The sequence below is a fragment of the Buteo buteo genome, chromosome 4, assembly GCF_964188355.1.
Source record: "Buteo buteo chromosome 4, bButBut1.hap1.1, whole genome shotgun sequence".
Lineage (NCBI taxonomy): Eukaryota > Metazoa > Chordata > Aves > Accipitriformes > Accipitridae > Buteo > Buteo buteo.
The window spans coordinates 33852659-33870536 of record NC_134174.1 but is presented as its reverse complement, the minus strand read 5'-3'; the positions used below and the strand labels follow the sequence as shown (position 1 = coordinate 33870536).

Below are 17878 nucleotides of genomic sequence, written 5' to 3'. Positions count from 1 at the left end.
TGTTATGAACTGTAACGCTACCGGTTGTGTTTGTGCTGCTTCGGCTGGGCAAGAGGTGTGCTTTCCTTGCATTTATTATAATGCATTGATAAGTCATGTTGTTATTTTGGGCCCTCAACAACCTGCTGCAGCTGTGAAGTTGGCTCTGATGGGGGCTGAGGTCGGACCACAGACCCCAGAGGCGGCTGCTGCCCTGGTTGACTCTGCATTTCTTTGCTCTGCAGCTGTGGAGGAGCAGGAAGGGAAGAAATAAGCCCCCTCCATAAGTCCTCCATGGTTTTCAGCCGGTTATAAAGCTTATTGATGTTCCTTCTGATGCAGAGCAGGTGAGGTGTTTCTTCTTGTGTGGGCATCTGTGCTGTTGAGTTTAATTTAGCAAAAAACTTGAGCCCAGGTTTTTCTGGTTTGTCAGTAGGACAGTGCAAAGACGGAAAAAAAACCCCCAAACCCCAGGGCACCTCTGTCTCCAGTTTGCTTTCCTCCTTTGTGACCAGGGGGAGAAGCATGGTTTTGTGCAGTCTGCGCTGAGGTCCATTGCTACCTTATCATTTTACTGCTTACATGACTAACCCCCTCCCTCCACCTGAAGCTATTTTGCAAACCACCGCAGGTCAGCAGCGGGGTGGAAAGACAGCGTTGGCCTCAAGGAGAGGCAGTTGTCCCCTGGACTCTGGGCTGTGAGGGGTAGAGCAGCCCCTTCATGGTTTCCTCCCTCGGCAGCGGGTTGTGTGGCCGCGGTGTTGGCCAAGGGGCAGGTCCAGCCCTGGAGATGCACCTTCACAGGCTCCGTCCTTTCCAACCTGAGTGTCCCCAGGCCCCTCAGTATCTCTCAGCTCCTGCTTGGTGGGGGAAACCACATCCTGACTCTAGCTATGATTTTGCTGATTATTGGCCATGCGCATGCTCATTGTGCTGAAGGCACTGGGCACCATTTAAATTGTACCGACAGAAAAACGGTGATGGCTGAGCAGACGGTGCCAAAGCAATCTTCTCAGATGCTCTGTGAGCCTCTTGGTGAGGTGCATGTTTTTAGGAGCCCACCCTTAGATGGACAGATGGAGCCACAGGGAGGTGACAACCATCACACGTGTGCTGGGTGCTCTCAGGGAATATGCAGTAGCTTTTCACCCCTGTATTCAGGGGTATTTTGCTATGCAAAGCAAAGGTCTCTTTGTGCTCACAAGCCGAAGGACGTGCCAAGAGGGACTTGCGCTGACATGTGGCTGCCCAGGCCAAGAGGAAAAGCCGAGGGCTTGATCCAGTGAGCGGCTTTCTGAATCTGCCAGGCAACCCACTGAAATGCATCTGAACCTGTTTGGCAGGTGAATACCCACCTTTGAGCAGGGGGATCCCCCACTGCTCAGTGCCCCGTCCCTGGGACACCCCACTCGCACGGGGACGGGCTGTTGCCTTGGGGCCGGATGGGGTTTCCCATGCTGCAGCTGGGGCCCTTGCTGTGTCCCTCCAAGCAGAGTCTAGCCCCGGCACCTCCGGGACCCCTTTGGGCAGGGGGAGATGCCGTTGGGTCCGACCGAGCAAGCCCAGCTCCCCCAGCCTCTCCTTGCACAACCTGCCCTCCACCCACCATCTCCAGGGTGTCCCCAGGCTCACTCCAATTTGAGGGTGTCTCACTAGTCCCTGGGAACCCCAAATCAGATACAGCATCACGATTTGGCCTCCCCAATACCAAGCAGAGGGAATAATCCCCTCCCAGGGCTTGCATCCACACACACATCTCCTCCGGCTTGAGGGGAGCGGGAGGGCCAGGTGAGGCGTCATCCTTCCCGCAGAGCAGCTGAGCCTGTCCTGGAGGAGAGATTAAGGAGGTGGGGCAGGGGCTGGAGAATTAGAGGGGTAGGTGTAGGGCGAGCTGTGGGCTCGCAGCTTGTGCAGAGAGGTACAGAGGAGAGCAGGGATTTCTGGAGAGGGTGTGAAAGGAAGGCCCTCTGAAGGACTGAGGAAGACACGTCAGGCTTTGCTGCAAGCCACTGAGGTAGATGAAGGTGAGCCTGGAGGCCAGAAGCTGCCTTTAAAGACACAGGGAGCACGGGCAGAACTGTGCCTAACTCCTTTCTACCTGCTGCCCTTGGTGGGCAGTGTCCCTGCCCACATCCTGGTGGGACCTGGCTTTGCTGCACCTGGGGGCTTTCTGGGGAGCTTCTGCAAGGAGAAGGAGTGTGCAGGTCTGCCTGCAGACCTCTGCGCATCTCAGGAGCCCCCTCTGTCTGAGCCTGCTCTGCTGACAGCAGATTGCACTGGGGATGGTGTGTGACCACTGCAGAGAACCACAGCTTGAAGGTCATGAGCTGGGCTAGGGAGGAGCAGGCTTTGGGGAGCATCTCCACAGCCATTGCAGGCTCCCGGGTGGTGGGAAGGAGGGGGTAAGACTTTGAGGTGTCACTGGAGTGGTATTGGATGCCTAAGCCATGGTGGTGGGGAAGCTGAGGGAGAAGGGTCTCATGTCATATCTGCTGGTGGAGGTTGTCCCTGATGCTGGAAGTGGTGGGGGAAAGGCAGCTTTGGGTTGGGATCCAGGTTTTATGGGGTGTCTTGGTCTTTGAACAATAACCAAGAGCTCTTTCCAGCCCATCTTTATGCAGTGGGCAATGTAATTCCCAAGCCTGGTGTCTTCTCCTTGCATTGCTTCTGCTGTCTGCCTTGGAGGGAGCCATGCAACTGTTGGCTCCTGCTGATGGTCCTCAGATGCAGTCTCCCTTCATACCTCAGCCACATCCTCACATCTCTGAGTGATGCACAGTGGCCTGAGTTCAGCCCACGTGTGCTGGGGATGAGCTGGCGCCAGCCCAGCTCTGCAGCTTGCCTGCCCTGTGACATCTTTCCTCCTTTTTCAGCTGAAAACAGTGTGCAGTGCCATCCACAGCCACCTTCTCACATTCTGTTGGGTGGCATGCAGGTGGCTGCCAGTGTTAACAAACACATCCCTAAATAAAAGGATGCCAAACCCACTTTTGGCACAGGGCTCATGGGTTCCTGGAAGAGCAAGCCATGACCGGCTGGCTCGACAAGGAGCCAAGCTGCTGCAGTCGTGTGCTGGAAGCCTTGAGGTCCCCAGGGAAGCTGCGGAGGGCTGTGAAATGACTCTGGGTGCAGGGAGGAGAGCCATAGGTGTCATGAGAGGGCTTGTCTTAGCACATTCTCAGCTGTGTCATGACCATGGGCTTAGCTGCCTGGAGCTGCCCAGGAGCTGGGGACAGCTTTCCAATGCCTGGAGGCACACCAGGATTCAGGGTGCTGGGGAAGCTGGCACTGCCACCCCAGGCTGAGGTGGCCCCACTATGGTTCCTAGAGTCTGTCTTGCCCTTTGCCCTCTTCCCTCCAAGGTGAATTTTCTCACTTCTGCTCTGCTTGCCAGAAAAGTAAGGGCTGTCCACCATGTCTGCACACAGGGACCAGCGCAGTGGAAGAAACAGCTCCTTCAGAAAGGACAGACACATCACTTGCTATTTGATAACAACTTCTGCTTGACAGGAAACAGCTTCAGGGTTCCCCAAGGCTTTTTCTGATGGCCAAGCTGCCAAGGGGCACCTGGTCCCTGCAGATGGGAGTTACCAGTTATGCCTCACCAGCGTCTCACCCAGAGACTTAAGAGTTGATCTGTTGTAGGTGTCAAGCCAACATGATCTGCTCTTTCTTGTGTGACACTTTTTGTTCCTGGAACAAAAGAAGGAGCAGCCTTTGCACCTGGTGGTCAGCATCTTACTGGGACAGATGCATTGTAATGGTCCCTTGCTGGACCAGTGGGTTACTGAAAGGGACCTCCCTGCCCTGCACAGGCTCCTGTAGTCACCAGAAGGTTGGGCTTTGGACAAAAGCACGGCCAGTGTCACTGGGTTTAGCTGTAGGAAGGCTGTGGTATGGGTGATGTGCTGGAGGGGAGCGTGTCCCAGAGATCTTGGCATTGCTGCTGGGACTCTGTGCTGACACAAGCTCTTGCAAAGCTTCCTCGTGAGTCAGCAGGGGAGCTGGGCCGTGGGCAGAAGGCATGGCATTCAGGAGTGATGCCATCGGTGATGCCAAATGTGGGTCTCAGCAGGCACAGACACCTGATTGCAGCTACTGGGCAGATGTGGCTGCCATGTATGTTTTGGGGAGCTCTGAGTAACAGTCACCACTCTTGATGCCCCTGACCCACCATCAGATGCCTACCCCTCATCATTTGCAGAGCCCCACGCAGACACACTCAGTGTTAGTCATGTTGTATATTTGATGGGAATAACGCCTGCAACTTATGGAGCAAGGAAGAGACAAAATAATGTTTTCCCCACACAACCGACTGTTGATCTTGTTCTGCAGGGCACTGGACAAGACATAATTTATTATGTAGGCCTTTCTTGGGACAACCCTTTAGCAGTGTTGATACAGGAAATACCATTCCTGTAATGCTGTAGGACAGGGTAGAAGTCAGAGTACAAAACCATCTTGCCTCAAATGGGAAGCTGTTACAAAATCTTTCTCTTCTTGGCATCCAGTAATATCTTGTATGCCTTCTGCTCTAGCAATCACATGCTGGTGGCTTTCCATGCCACTTCTTCACTTTTTACTTGTGTTTACATTCTTCATGGGTACCTGTGGTTGAGGCTTTCAGTACAAGGTACAACACCCTACAAAATAAAGCCTTGGATCTTTTTCTTGATCAAGTTGATGATTAAACGCCTACTTTGTTCTATGGCACTTCTCAGCATGGTTTGCACTCTTTCCTAGTAGGAACACCTACCTTTGCCTTGTCAGGTCCATGCCTGATCCTGCCTGAAAGGTCAATTAGGACAGGGCATTCCTAGCCCAGTATTTTGCCACCTCTATGCAGCTGTTTTCAAGGCAGGAGCGGCTGCAAACATGTCCATTCAGACCAAGTAGGAGTGCAGTGAGCAGCAAGGTCATTGGCAGAAGTGTTTATAGGTGCTTGACTCAGGGGAAGTGTTGCTGCAAGTCCTCTATACTTCTTATGCTTCCTTTGGGTTTCATTGCATTTTCTTCAATACCCCAGGTGACTCAAAAAAAAAACCCCAAACCCCAAACTAGTTTTGCACTGTATCCTCTCCACATTCTTCAAAACACTAAATGTCCTCTACTGAACATGTTATATCCACCAGAAGCACCAGATATAGATGCTCTGGTTTGCACAAGCCACTGTAAAAGAGTTTGGAAAAAGGCTACAGGACAAGTTTGCAGGTAAATAAATGCTGCCTTCTGGATTGCTTGCACTGTGCTATCAGCACCATGAGCCCTGAATCTGAGTCCTGACATTTGTGCTCAGAGAAAGGCCACGTGAGCAGTCACAGCCTTGCACTGAGTTACTGAACCAGCCCATTTCCTCCAGGAGCTCAGCTGGGTGTGGGGAACGGCGTCCAAAGGCCCTGTAATTAAATGAAGCTCTTGCAAAGTGACACATCCTGCTCTTTCATGTGAGCATTTAAATTTAGGAAAACAAACAAACAATAATTCTGTTGGTGAAAACCACAATAAACATGGGTCCATCCAAGCCAGATGTATTTCACACTGACAGAGGAAATATTCTGCTCATCTGTGATACTACCCCAAAAGAGTCAGGAGCACTTTGTGATGCATTCTGTCTTCTGCTGGGCTAATTCCCCACCTGGATGCTCATTCCTTGAGTTCTTTCAACCGAGGTGACACTGTCCTTCCAGAGCTGTGGATAAACTTAGTCCATGGAAGACATGGCAGGACATCTCTGTGGCCTCCAGTCACCACCTCACAGCAATGTGGTGCAAAGAGCAAAACCTGCTTGTTTTGGTAGCACTGAACAAAATATATCAATCAGTGAGGTGAAGATCCTCCCACTGTACGGGAATGGGCTGCTCTGTTTCTCAGGGAGGATGGTGGTGTGTCTGTTGGCACCCGAATTCAAGAAGAAATAAGCACCCATGGAGTGGAAACTCCAGCTTTTGGCCAGGCTGCTGCTGTGTGCATGAAACCTACATTCTCTTCAGCCAGGGCAGCTCCTCACCTCTTGTGCACATGGCTGCCAGGAGGAGCAAGCTGCCCAGGCAAACCTGCCTTAGACCGATGTATTTGGCAATAGACCTATCACCTTGTGTCTTGCCACATGAGTCCAATTTGCTCTCCAAAGTGATGTCCTCGAATAACTTCCCAATACAAACTCTGCCATTAAAGCTTATGAGTCAGGACCCAAGGAAGAAAGCTGGGTCTGGTGTGAAAGGGTTCTTCTCCAGTCAGGCTGGTTTGGCCCTGGAAATGATGCAGCCTGACTTGCAAATCGAATGGTTGTGCTGTGAAATGAGTGGATTCCAATTCAGTCCTGGCCTGGGCTTTCTTCTAACCCAGGTGACCGATTGCATCACAGACTTTGGACTTGAAGCTCCCTGCAAAGAGCCTGACTTGCTGGTGGTCCTGCGGAGACATGATGCTGGCGAAACACATTTGTTGCTTGTTCAGATCAAGGCACCGACTCGGAGTCCACTGTCAGACTTGTGGTTCCTGGGACTTGCATAACCCACAGGCAGGAGGAACACTTCTTTCTTAATGTCTTTGCTGCCATTAAAGTCACATTCAAAAGCAGTTCAAAACCAAGGGCACATCAGCATGGCCAGGGCAGACACATGTCCAGAGGTGGCTGGCAGTAAATGCCCAGGGAGGGTATGAGCAGGGCTGTGGCATGGGGAGAGGACTTTCAAAATTATGTTTACGGCCAATACTTCAGATCTCATTATTTATTTTACATGCAGGGACCATAGTCAAAGGCGATACATTGGGGCATGTGAACCGTAAGCCTGCTGTCCCAGGGCTCCACCAGCACTCCACCTGTGCTTTGGTCCATGCATCAATACCCATGTCCCACCAGGAGAAGAGGGGGTCCTAGGTTCTCAGGAAGCTCTTGAGGGTCCATGGGGTAGTGCAAGGAAGGGTGGATCTGGGCTGTGACCTTGTGCAGCTCCCATGCTAACTGTCCTGTTTTCCCCAGCTGGCAGAAAGTGGCGAAGTCCAATATCTCAACCATGAGAGATATGGCAGAAGTACACCCAGGTGGGACCCCAGTCTCTCATTCTCAGTGAGCACTGCACAGGAGCTAGGAAACACAGCATAGACCAGAAACTGTTAATGCATTAATTGCTGTCCCATATGCCAGGCTGGTTATGCTTGTTTTCCCCCACCTAGCTTTTTCCTGGATGCTGCTCTGCAGTGACATGGGTCCACCTCGGCTAGTCAGAGCCACAATTGCTGGCGACAGACCCACTGTGAATGGGAGGCTGGGATGCAGACCCCAGAGGTTCCTTCCCACCACCATTGCTCTCCTGGCAGGAGGAGAGGTGATGGGGCTGGAAGACACGTGGTTGAAGGGACCTGCAGATGCAGAGCCATCGTGGAGGGCTGATTGTCACACTTGCCCATGTGAGATTTGCTTTGCACCCTTTGGATTTCCATTCTTGGGATCTCCACATTGATAAAAGTCAGACCATCAGCGTCATGTGAACCTGGTATCTCTTCTTCCTTTCCTCTGCCTCTTCCCTTTCAATCCAGGCATGATTGCGCCTCCTCCTCTAGGCAGTGTGGTCATCCTTGTGCCCGCTGCTGACATGCAGAGCTGACATGCAGAGCTGACATGCACTGCCAATGGGTACCTACACCAGGAAAGCCAAGTGTGAGCAGCCAGTGACCTGTCTGGCAACCCCAGAGCATGTTGCCCTTCATATTACAGATGAGGCACCTGGAATCCCTCTGCAGAGGTATGCCAAACATGCAACTCCCAACTGCAGGATGCCCCAAGGCCTGGGTATTACAGTGATGGGGACATTACCCAACAGCTCGTTATCTACCTTCAAGATGTGGCGCTTTGCTGCTGAGCTTCCTGGAGTTCAGGATGCCGCATCTGAATCATTGGGTTGGAGAGGAAGAGTGGGTGGTGATTGGAGGGGGATTGGGCTTTCAGATGTTGATGGACGAGTTCCAGCTTCTCTGTGTGTCTTTATAAGCCGAGAGGACAGGTTCGCTCAGCGCTGCCAACTCTCCCGACTGCACAGATGGGCCTGGAGCAGCAGGTCAGGTTGACATGCAATGCGTACTGTCCTTCTAGCCCAGGCTGTTGCTGAAAGAAAGGATTCCAACCAAGTCAAGAGGCTTTATTGTCCCTCCAGTTATTCATTTTATGCATGGAGAACTTGGGTTTTGGTCACCATCGCAGTTAAAGTGTCCTCTGAAGTGTCTGCTTTGCAGTTCTGCATCTGAGCTCCTCGTTTTTTGCAAGCATGAGCTACGGTGCTTCCCAGTGAGCTGAGGGAGCACTGTGAGTCCTCCTGGCTGTGGTTAGATGTTTTCCTGGGTCTCCACCCATTTTGGCTCTGTGGAGGAGATGGGGTGTCCCTGCACCCCTAGCTTTGGCTTGGTTGGATTATCCTGGGCTGATGCATGGGGAATGGCACGTCTGAGAAGGAGCGGAGACCATCTCTGCTTACCTCTGTCCTGCTTGCCTGTGGCCAGGGACTCACAGCTGAGCAGCAGTTTGCCACTAGAGATAGCGGTTCTGGGTTTGGATGGTGGGACATGTTGCAGTCTCTCTTCTGAGGAAGGCACTGTTGGGCTCTTCTCAAGTTTGTTGATGTGCTCTGGTACATACTTCGGCTTGGTGCCAGAGGCAACCTGCAGGAGGACCCACAGCTGAGCTGAGTGGTCCAAAACTCTGGGGGTCTGAGCCCAGGGGTGCCATCAGATGGTGCTGAAGCTCTGAAGCGTGGCAGCATGCAGCAGCACCAGCTAGAGATGGGCAGTCAGGGGCTGGAGGAGATAGCCCTGCTGTGGCCAAGCTCTGTGGAGGCAAGGCTGGCTGGGCAGGGCGGGCAGGTCCCCTGCGAGGCAGAGAGCTGAAATCTCCTCTGCTGAGTCCTCCTCTGCTGGGGCAGGAGCAGGGAATGCTCCACCGCAGGCTGGCTCCAGACCGTGTGCCAGGTACCTGGGGATGGACACGACTCTGATGACTTGCTTGATCCTACAACTTGGGTGCAGGAGGTGGGGACTGTCATTTTGGCTGGTCTTTATGTGTTCCTACCCTGTTTTTACATCAAAACCCAGGAGTCTAATAGTGCTTGCTGAATGCCACAGGTATGCACAGAGACTAATACTTCCTCTGCCACAAAGGCTTTAATCTCTTGGGATACAAGAAGGATTTGCTTCTGTAAGTGGCTGAATGCTTTGTCTGTGGTCATGCTGATGTCTGTGGACTTTGTAGAACAGCTTGTCACAGGTCATGGCTACTGTGGTGTGCCACCATAATATCTGGATGACACTGGTGTGGGCAGCAGAGCCTTCAGCTATGGTGGTGACCTCCAAGACATATGGGAAATCTTAGTGCCACTGCTCAGGAGCAGGGCGAGGGGCCATTGGGTGGAGGAAATCCTCATCACAAAATGTGCAGGGTTGTGAGCCAGGCACAAGCCCCAGACACCCCAGGCCTGTGGGCTCTTGCCGATCATGGGGCAGTGGAAGGTCCTCTTGCATATGATGATGAAGTTCAGGGCTGGCTGCAGATGTGGGGGACATGGACCATGGGGGAAGAGCTCAGCAGGGATGGAGACCTCTCCTCCCATGGGATGGGGAAAGGCTGCTCCGGCTGGGTCCAGCCCAGCCATGGCTTTTTGAGGGGACTTCCACAGACCTCTGGTCCAACTTCCTACTAAGAGCAGGATCATGCCCAGTGCTAGCTTAGGCCACTCTGGTTTTGTCCAGCCAAACCTTGAAAGCTAAGGTGTAGACCCAAGGGAAAGAAGCTGTTTCCTAAGTGACATGCTCATCAAGAAAATGCAATTTGGTATGAAAACTCAGGGTGGATTTTGCATCAGGAAAACAGTGCTGGGAAGCATATTGTTGTATCTGGTGTGGGGAGGGCCCTTCTGTCATCTCCTAATTCCTGTGCAGGCTTGGCTTCTTGGTCCCTTGTAAACCACACTGCTTGCTGAAATGGCTATTTCAGTAATTTGGTCTGTCTCTGATGTACCCAGGGATGGCCTGCAACATCTTGCCTGCATTTGTATGCGATTGAGCCTGGTGAGAAGGCGGCCACTGTCATTCCTTCCTTCCTGCTGTCCTTCCTACCTTCCTTCCACATGGAGTTTGGAGAGGCTACAGACTAAAAGCACCTTAAAACCCAGCTTGCAGTTGTGGCCACTGGTGTTTGGCAGCTGGACAGGACAAGTGGCAGTAAGGGAGACTGGGTTTAGTAATGCTGTTTGTCTACAGGATCACGGGGCAATTCGACTTCTCCTTCCTTCAACCACCACAGTACTTTAATCGCAGGATGTCCTCACCTGCACAGGGAGATGAAGGCATCAAGATGTTGGTGGTGGACTTGAACACAGAGCAAGACTTGAGTTAACACTTTGTTTTAATGTGTGTGAGTGAGTTTTTTCTGTTGCCCACATGGTGCTGTGCAGTGGGTAGGTGTTCTCGTTTTCCTGAGCAGCCCAGGAAGACGTTTCCATGCTGGCAGGATGCTGGGAAAATGCATCCAGACACCTCCTCCGGGAGGCAGAGAGTCTCTTCTAGCTCCTGCAACAGGGTCAACAGGGAAATGGACTTCGCTGGGCCTGTCCTGAAGTCTGGATCCCCTTCAGCTGGGGTGCGGGGGGCAGCAGGGCACACCAGGAGCACATTGCAATGAGCTATAAACCATCCAAGGCAGGGATGGAGAAGGGGAGCTCCTGCAGAACAGAGCTCTGACACGGCCCCTCCTGCTTGGGGGAGGATGCTTTCCCTGAAAGTATCCTGATGCTTTTCCCAGAGAGGGGATGGCTGGAGGCTGCTTGTCCCACACTACGGTTGCAGCTGGACCAGAGCCAGGTGGGAAGGGTCAGCAAGACACGCTTGGGGTGGGTTCCTAACTGCACAGGGGATTGGGAAGCATTAGGAGGTTGATTTTGGTGGGAGATAATACTGACATATTCAGACACCTCTAAAAATACAAAGCTTAAGCTGGCGGCCCTCCACCCACATGGTGTGAATGTGGCTCTCAGGTGGACAAAGGGCTCTCAGAGGCTGGTCGCATATCTGCTGGAGCAGCCACCCCCACCTGGAGAGGGGACTTGCTTGTGCCAGGTGATGAGCAGCAACACCAGAGGCCTTTAACACTCAAGGCGGGGACCATAAAAGCAGCTTTGTGTGGTCAAACCAGAGATCTGGGCAGCTGCAGACATGGCTTTCCCTGGGCCCCTGCCAGCCCTGGCTGTGCCTGGCTCAGACCCCCCAGGCCAGATGTGGCCTTTTTCCATTTCATCCCCTGGGGACACCCAGCTCTCGCCATCTGCGTGCTGCTGGGTGCTCTTGCTCAGCTGGCTTCAGCCAGAGCTGCAGGATGCTGCAGGGTGCCCAGTGCCAGTCAGAGGGTCCCATATAGTGCCTCAGCTGGCATGGTTTGGGCTCAAAATGCCCAAAGCATGTTGCAGCATCAGGCTTTGGTGATGCTGCCAGTGATGTCAGAGCTTCACAGCATTTGCTCACGCCTCTGGCACGCCCACCATCCTGCTCATGCCAATGCTGCTCTTCCCCAGGCGCTGCAGAGACCTGAGATGTGGCTGCTGCTGGTGGCCCTATGCCTGGCCCAGGGGCTTGGCGGTGCCGTCCCACATGCCGGAGTGAGCCACGGCAACCCTGAGCGGTTCATGAACATTGTAAGTGTCAGGGGGGGCAAACACATCCCCATGGGACCTGGGCTTCCCCAGGCGGTGTGCCCAAAGTCTTTCCCGAGGGACCAGATGGGGTGTCCCCATCCCTTACCCTGGCGTCTGCGCCTGGGGTCAGCCGGGAGTGGGGGGCTAGGGGCACCAAGAGCTTCCTCTATTTGCATGGGTGTCACTCACTTCATGACCTCAGCTTGGTCTTCCTCTAATGTAGATGGACCTTCAGGTCTTGTGTCTGCAGGCAGAGGTGACACCAGAGAGGGTGGGTGGCAGGAGTGGGTGTTATTGGGTCAGGTGTGGGGTGATGGACACCAGTGGGTCACTCTCTCTCTCTGGACTGCTGTCCCTGCAGAGCCAGAAGATCCGTTTCCACGGGTATCCCAGCGAGGAGTACGATGTGCTGACAGAGGACAGCTACTTCCTCAGCCTCAACCGATTCCCCGTGGCAAGGGGGATGCTGGGCACTCAGGTGGGCTCGGTTTCACTGAGGGTGAAGCAGCCGTGACCCTGCTCAGAGATGAGACAGTGCAAATGCCCGTGCCTTCAGACACAGTTTCAGCAGCTGGAAGAGGGATGAGAAGCTTTTGCCCAGCTGCCTTGAGCTGCCCCTGGGGATGCAGGGGATGCAGCACCATGTTTTGCTGTGTCCATGACAGGGCAGAGCAGCCCAGTGAGCCCCAGTGGCTCCTTCCCTGGAGCAAAACCATTGCCCTGGTCCAAGGTTTCTTAACAGCTCAGGGACAGGGGTGGCAAAAGTCCTTCAAACAAAAAAAGCACCAGCAGAGCCAGGGAAAGCATGGGAGAAGGGGATATTTAATGTGCAGCCTGCAGAAAGTAATACAGAGATGCACAGGGCCGTTTTATTTCCATATGGGAAGGGTTTTTCTCATGTGAAGTACCTGATTTCTCCTCTTTCAGGATCCAGGTCACCCGTGTTGATAGTGCATGGCTTCAGTTTAGATGGTGGTGACTGGGTGGACAACCTCCCCAACAACAGCCTGGGCTTCATCCTCGCAGACGCGGGGTACGATGTCTGGATTGGAAACAGCCGGGGCAACAGCTGGTCCCGCCAGCACCTGAGCCTTTCTGTCGACCAAGAGGAGTTTTGGGATTTCAGGTGAGGAAGCCACCAAGGATGGGTCTGGGATGCTGGGCTGCCAGTGCCAATCACCTGATGTCCATGGGAGGTTGGGAGATGGGCACCTCCTCCAGCTTCTCCCCTTGCTCCCCAGCTTCCACGAGATGGCCATGTACGACCTCCCTGCCATGGTGGCCTTCATCCTAAGGCAAACGGGGCAGGAAAAACTGTTCTACATAGGCCACGCTCAGGGCAACTCTCTGGGTAAGTGAGGAGGAGGAGCAGGGTGCTGGGATGCCATTGGAGAGGGACATCGATGTCTGTCCCAAACTGGAGAATGCTGGGGACAGGGCTATGTTGGCCCATGGGGCCACTTTTCCTGCCTCACCTCTTGGTCTTTCTGTACAGGAGATGATTGCCATGTCTTGCCCAGCCTTCCTGGACTGTGCTTACATCCAGGATCGTTTCATTTTGTTCAGACCCTGCGTCTCAAACAGTGGATGTGGGATGAGCGTTGCTCTTTTTAGGGTTATCATTGTGATCTCTTGCTGCTTTTCAGGCTTCATAGCATTTTCGAGCATGCCGCAGCTGGCTGAGAAAATCAAACTCTTTGTGCTGGCTCCTCTCTACACCTTTCATCACGTCAAAGGCCCCGTGTTAAAGATACCATTCTTACCAGATGTGGTGCTGAAGGTACATGAGGTGTTTGTGTGTTATTACTACCAAAACCCGGGAGCTTTTGGTGACTTACATCCCCTGTGTTGCCCCTGTGCACCAAGCCCATGCCTGCAGCAGGCACTGGAGACACGTGTGGGGCGATGGGCGATCGCCAGCGGCAGGGCTGTCCCTCTCCACCCAGCTGAGCACAACCAATTTTCACCATTTAAAATATCCGTACCTTTCTATCATTACTGATTATGTTTTTGCTTATTGACCTCACCATACTCCAGTCCCGTAGCCCAGGAGGTGCTCAGAGCAGCCCCACGCTGCCTACCTTCCACTCTTTGCTCCAGCGGCTGGAGAAGGGCTGGAAGGGGAGCTGGCACTCTCCCTGGATGTGCTTCACCTGAGCAGCATCTGTCAACAGAGATGGAAGGTGAATGGTATGAGTCTGGCCATCCTGGGCTGACCTTCGGAAGCTGGTCCTGTAGACATGATGCACCAGGACGATGGGGACGACGGCATGGCGTGGAAAGGACAGTGATGGTTTCGTGCTGCTCCAAGAGTCGGGTGCAACCATGGGTCAACCTCCTCGAGAGGCTGGCTAGCCCAAATGTGTCAACAACCATGTTGAGGAGTTGCCTGTCAGCTCTGGCTGGGGACAAGCAGTTCCTGCGGAGAGGGGACATGCGTTGCAGGACCTGTCGTGACCTGTTTCCTTGCGGTCTTGCAGGTGATATTTGGAACAAAACAGCTGACTCTGGTGGGGAGGAAGGAGAGAGCCACCCTTGCAGAGACATGCAGCAACGTGCTGACAGCTGAAGTCTGTGAAAATGAGATCTTCCTTATTGGCGGGTACAACAAGAAGAACTTGAATGTGGTGGGTGTACCAGCCTCTCTAGGTCACAGCCAACTCCAGTTTTCCTAGACACCTGGAGATAGCTAACGAGATAAAAAAATGAGTATAAAAAAACAAAATAAGGTGTGAAAAGCACTGGCCAAGGCAGTGGTTATTTCAAGATTTCTTTCAGTGGTGTTGGGGTTTTGAACCTAATGGAGGCTTTGGTAGGAAAGAATCACTTGTGGTTTTGTCTGCAAAGGAAAGGTAACTCCTGCCTCATTTTGTGCTGACCTGCAACATGTTTACAGAAAAAAACCCACCCAAAATTTACTGGACCCGTTGTATTTCCATTTTAAAGTGGTGGTTAACTGGTTTACCTTTAAAAGCTACTCCTAGTCCTGAACAGAATAAAACTGCTGGAGAATATAAAGTTTATATCACAGTTATAAGACAGAACGATTTTTTTGCCTAGACAGATTTTCATCATTCCCAACTCAGAAAATACTTTCTTTTTCCCGTAGAGCCGACTGGATGTATACCTAGCTCATTTTCCAGACTATACATCAGTAAAAACTCTTCTCCACTGGGGACAGGTAGAGATTCTGATTTTATAATGATTGTAACCGATGCTTTTTCTCTTAATCTGTGAATATGATATTTTACAATGCTGCTTCATTCACCCTGGAGACAGGTAAGGAGGTAGACTCAGACAAAGCCAATAAAAGTTATTTTGAAGTTGCTACACCAAGGTGTCTCAAAAGCCACAGCTGCTAGCTACTGCTTCTGGCTGGCCAAGGCAGAGCCACCCAGATGCCCACCTCCACCCCGGGTAAGGACCCCATGTAGGTGTAATTTGGATTCTCTCCTTGCTCTGGCCCATGGGACAGGCACCAGGGCTGTGCTGGGCAGAGAACGCTCACCTGGACCCTGCCGCTGCCCTTTGCTCATGGTGGGGTTGATCCAAGGCATTACCTGCACAGCGTTTAACCCTTTGCCTCTGCCTTTCAGACTGCCAAAACTGGGGAGTTCAAGCAATTTGACTATGGGGAGAAGAACCAGGAGAAGTACAACCAGGTAAACGGGCACTTGTGGAAGGAGGAGCAGAGGGTAAGGCTGGCTAGGACCAGGATGGGGATAGCCTCCTCCAGTGGCCAGTGTGACCTGAGTCCTCTGGGATGCCAGGGGCAGCACACCCCAACCATTACTGCTATTAGTGTCAGAGCCCGCGAATAACTGGAGCGTTTCCCCCCTCCCAGACCACCCCCCCTTGTACAGGATAGAAGAGATGAGGGTGCCGGCCGCCCTGTGGAGCGGTGGGGAGGACTGGGTGAATCCCCCTCCGGAGACCCAGCGCTTACTCCCACGCATCACCAACCTCATTCGTCACAAGCACTTCGCCGACTGGAACCACTTCAACCACCACTGGGGTCAGGATGCCCCTCAGTGCATGTACAAGCAAATGGTCGCTCTGATGGAGCAAAATCCATGAACGGTCCACGTGCTGCCCCGGGATGGAGGAGCCTACCTGTTCCCATGTGCCTGGGGGAACGGGTTTTGTGTGAGGGCTGCCACTTTGCTCTTCCTTAAAAATGGCTCCTATCACCCTGTTCCACACTGATTTAATGCCTTAAACGTAATGGTGTAATTTCTGCCTGCCCTCTGTGACTAGAGGTTGCAATAAACTCTTGTATCACAGCCAAACTCCAACCCGTTGCTTGGTGGGCATCACCGCAGTTGTGTTTGCACTCCATTGCTGGGGTGAGGTGTGCAGAAGACCCTGTTTTGGCTTTTTTTTTTTAGCTTTTGCTGGCTCAGGGCATTGCAAGCAAAAAATTTTACTCCAGAAATTGAACATATGGTTTCCATTGTGGGTTTAGGTGAAGGAAGGGTGGAAAGTGACTGTGTCTGTGGCCCTGGAAAGGCTGGAGGGAGTGAGCACTGACTACAGGAGAGAAAAGTTCCTCCCATGAATGAAACCAGAGAGGTCGATGCACACCACATGCCTAAGAGGTGGTGAAAGGGAAACATCTGGGCCTTGGTGTTAGACTAGGTCTTTCCTGGGAGATAATCCACCGAGAACACTGTCCCACGCCACCTCCTGGGGTATGCCTTATGGCAAAACCCCAGCTGTGTTTTCTAGGAAGTTAAATTTAACATGGCCCACAGTGTTACCTAAGAATAATGCTCTGTTCTTAGCATGTATGTTTGAAAAATATCTATCTACCTACCTACCTATGTTACGTATCTATCTATCTGTCTACCTACCTATTTATTCTATTGATCCATCCATTCATTTACCTATTTATCTATTCTATCTATCCCTTTATCTCTTTGTCTGTCTATCTATCTATCCATCCATCCATACCTCCAAGAGATGTGTGATGCTCACCTGTGAAGTGTATCTAAGTTCAAGATGCAAGGAAAGAGCATTGTGAACAAAAGGCAGGGGTTGAAAACAGAATTTCATGGGGCTTGGGGCAAGGGCCCCCCTGCCAAAGCACTGCACACCTGGTGTCCATGCAGAGACAGGACAAAAGGTGTGAAGGTGTGATCTGAGCTCACGCTGTAGATAAATAGCCCAGAAATATCCTGCGTGACCCTCATCCCATGTAAACATGGGGACAAAGTGGCTTTGCTGATGCAGCAAGCAGGACAGGGGCACTGGGTTTCATGGGAGATGGATGGGAGGGGTGTTGCCACCATCCCCCTGCCTTCTTGCTCCACTGTCCCATCTCCTTGGGACTCTTCAGCCCCAGGAGCAGGACGAGCTGTGGGAAGGACAGATGTGGGGACAGAGCAAGGGTCCATCAGTTTGGAACTTCTGCTTCAGCCTCCCGTGTTAAGGCCACAGAAGCCAAGCTGGTGGTGGTGGTGAAAAGATGGAGGTATACTCCTGATTCGAGGTATTTCCCAAGGAAGAAGTGTTTGTGCCAGGTATATTCCCATGTGGTCTGACCGGTCTCCGTCTGATTAACCAGGCTGAAAAGCAAAGGTACAGGAGCTTTCAAGCAGCCTTCAAGCAGGGGAGTATGTATCCCTCAGGTGCTACTGAAGCTACCTCCATCTCGAGGGGAAGTTCTCACCATCACTTGACATGTTATTGTGACGGACATCTCATTTGCCTGAACAAAGATTTCACTTATCTTTTAACCAGTGTCATTTTAAAGGGATTTACACTCAGGCTCTTGTCTGCAGACAGACCTGTCTTCAGACCACCACCTGTTTTACTCAGTTTTGCCCAGGCCTAGCTCTTCTTTTGTGGCAAAACGATTCTGTGGCACAAGACACATCTCATTATTTTAGAGTGCTGGGTGCTCATGAGAAGAGCAGTATCTTCCTCAATTTCTCCATCAATCTACTTTGACCAATTAAAAATACTGAAGCCTCTAAGGGCTCCTTGGGTGAACGTTCCAAAGCATGGTTCATTTCTTTTTCTTGCCCAAAATGTTTCCAGGGAAAGTTTATTGCATCTATATGCAATAAGGTACAGCAAGGAAATGCTGCCTCAGTCCATATACTTTAAATTATCTGGCAACCAAGACTTGCCCTGGCGGCTATATCTGAGAAGAGGTGATTTACCTGCGCACTTATATCTCTAAAGTACTTGCTATAAGGAAGGTAAGGAAAAAACATTGG

The 17878-nt window shown here is 52.1% G+C and overlaps 1 protein-coding gene across 1 annotated transcript; it reads left to right on the top strand.

Annotated features, from left to right (window-relative positions):
• Positions 1-1900: 1900 nt before the first annotated feature.
• LOC142030608 (lipase member M-like) lies at positions 1901-15893 on the top strand. The gene is made up of 11 exons (XM_075026864.1): positions 1901-2003; positions 11535-11654; positions 12016-12132; positions 12560-12780; positions 12896-13005; positions 13301-13434; positions 14135-14281; positions 14764-14835; positions 15251-15316; position 15349; positions 15499-15893. Exons 1-11 carry the CDS (start codon positions 1998-2000, stop codon positions 15729-15731), a joined length of 1227 nt encoding a protein of 408 aa, XP_074882965.1. The 5' UTR covers positions 1901-1997; the 3' UTR covers positions 15732-15893.
• Positions 15894-17878: the final 1985 nt, after the last annotated feature.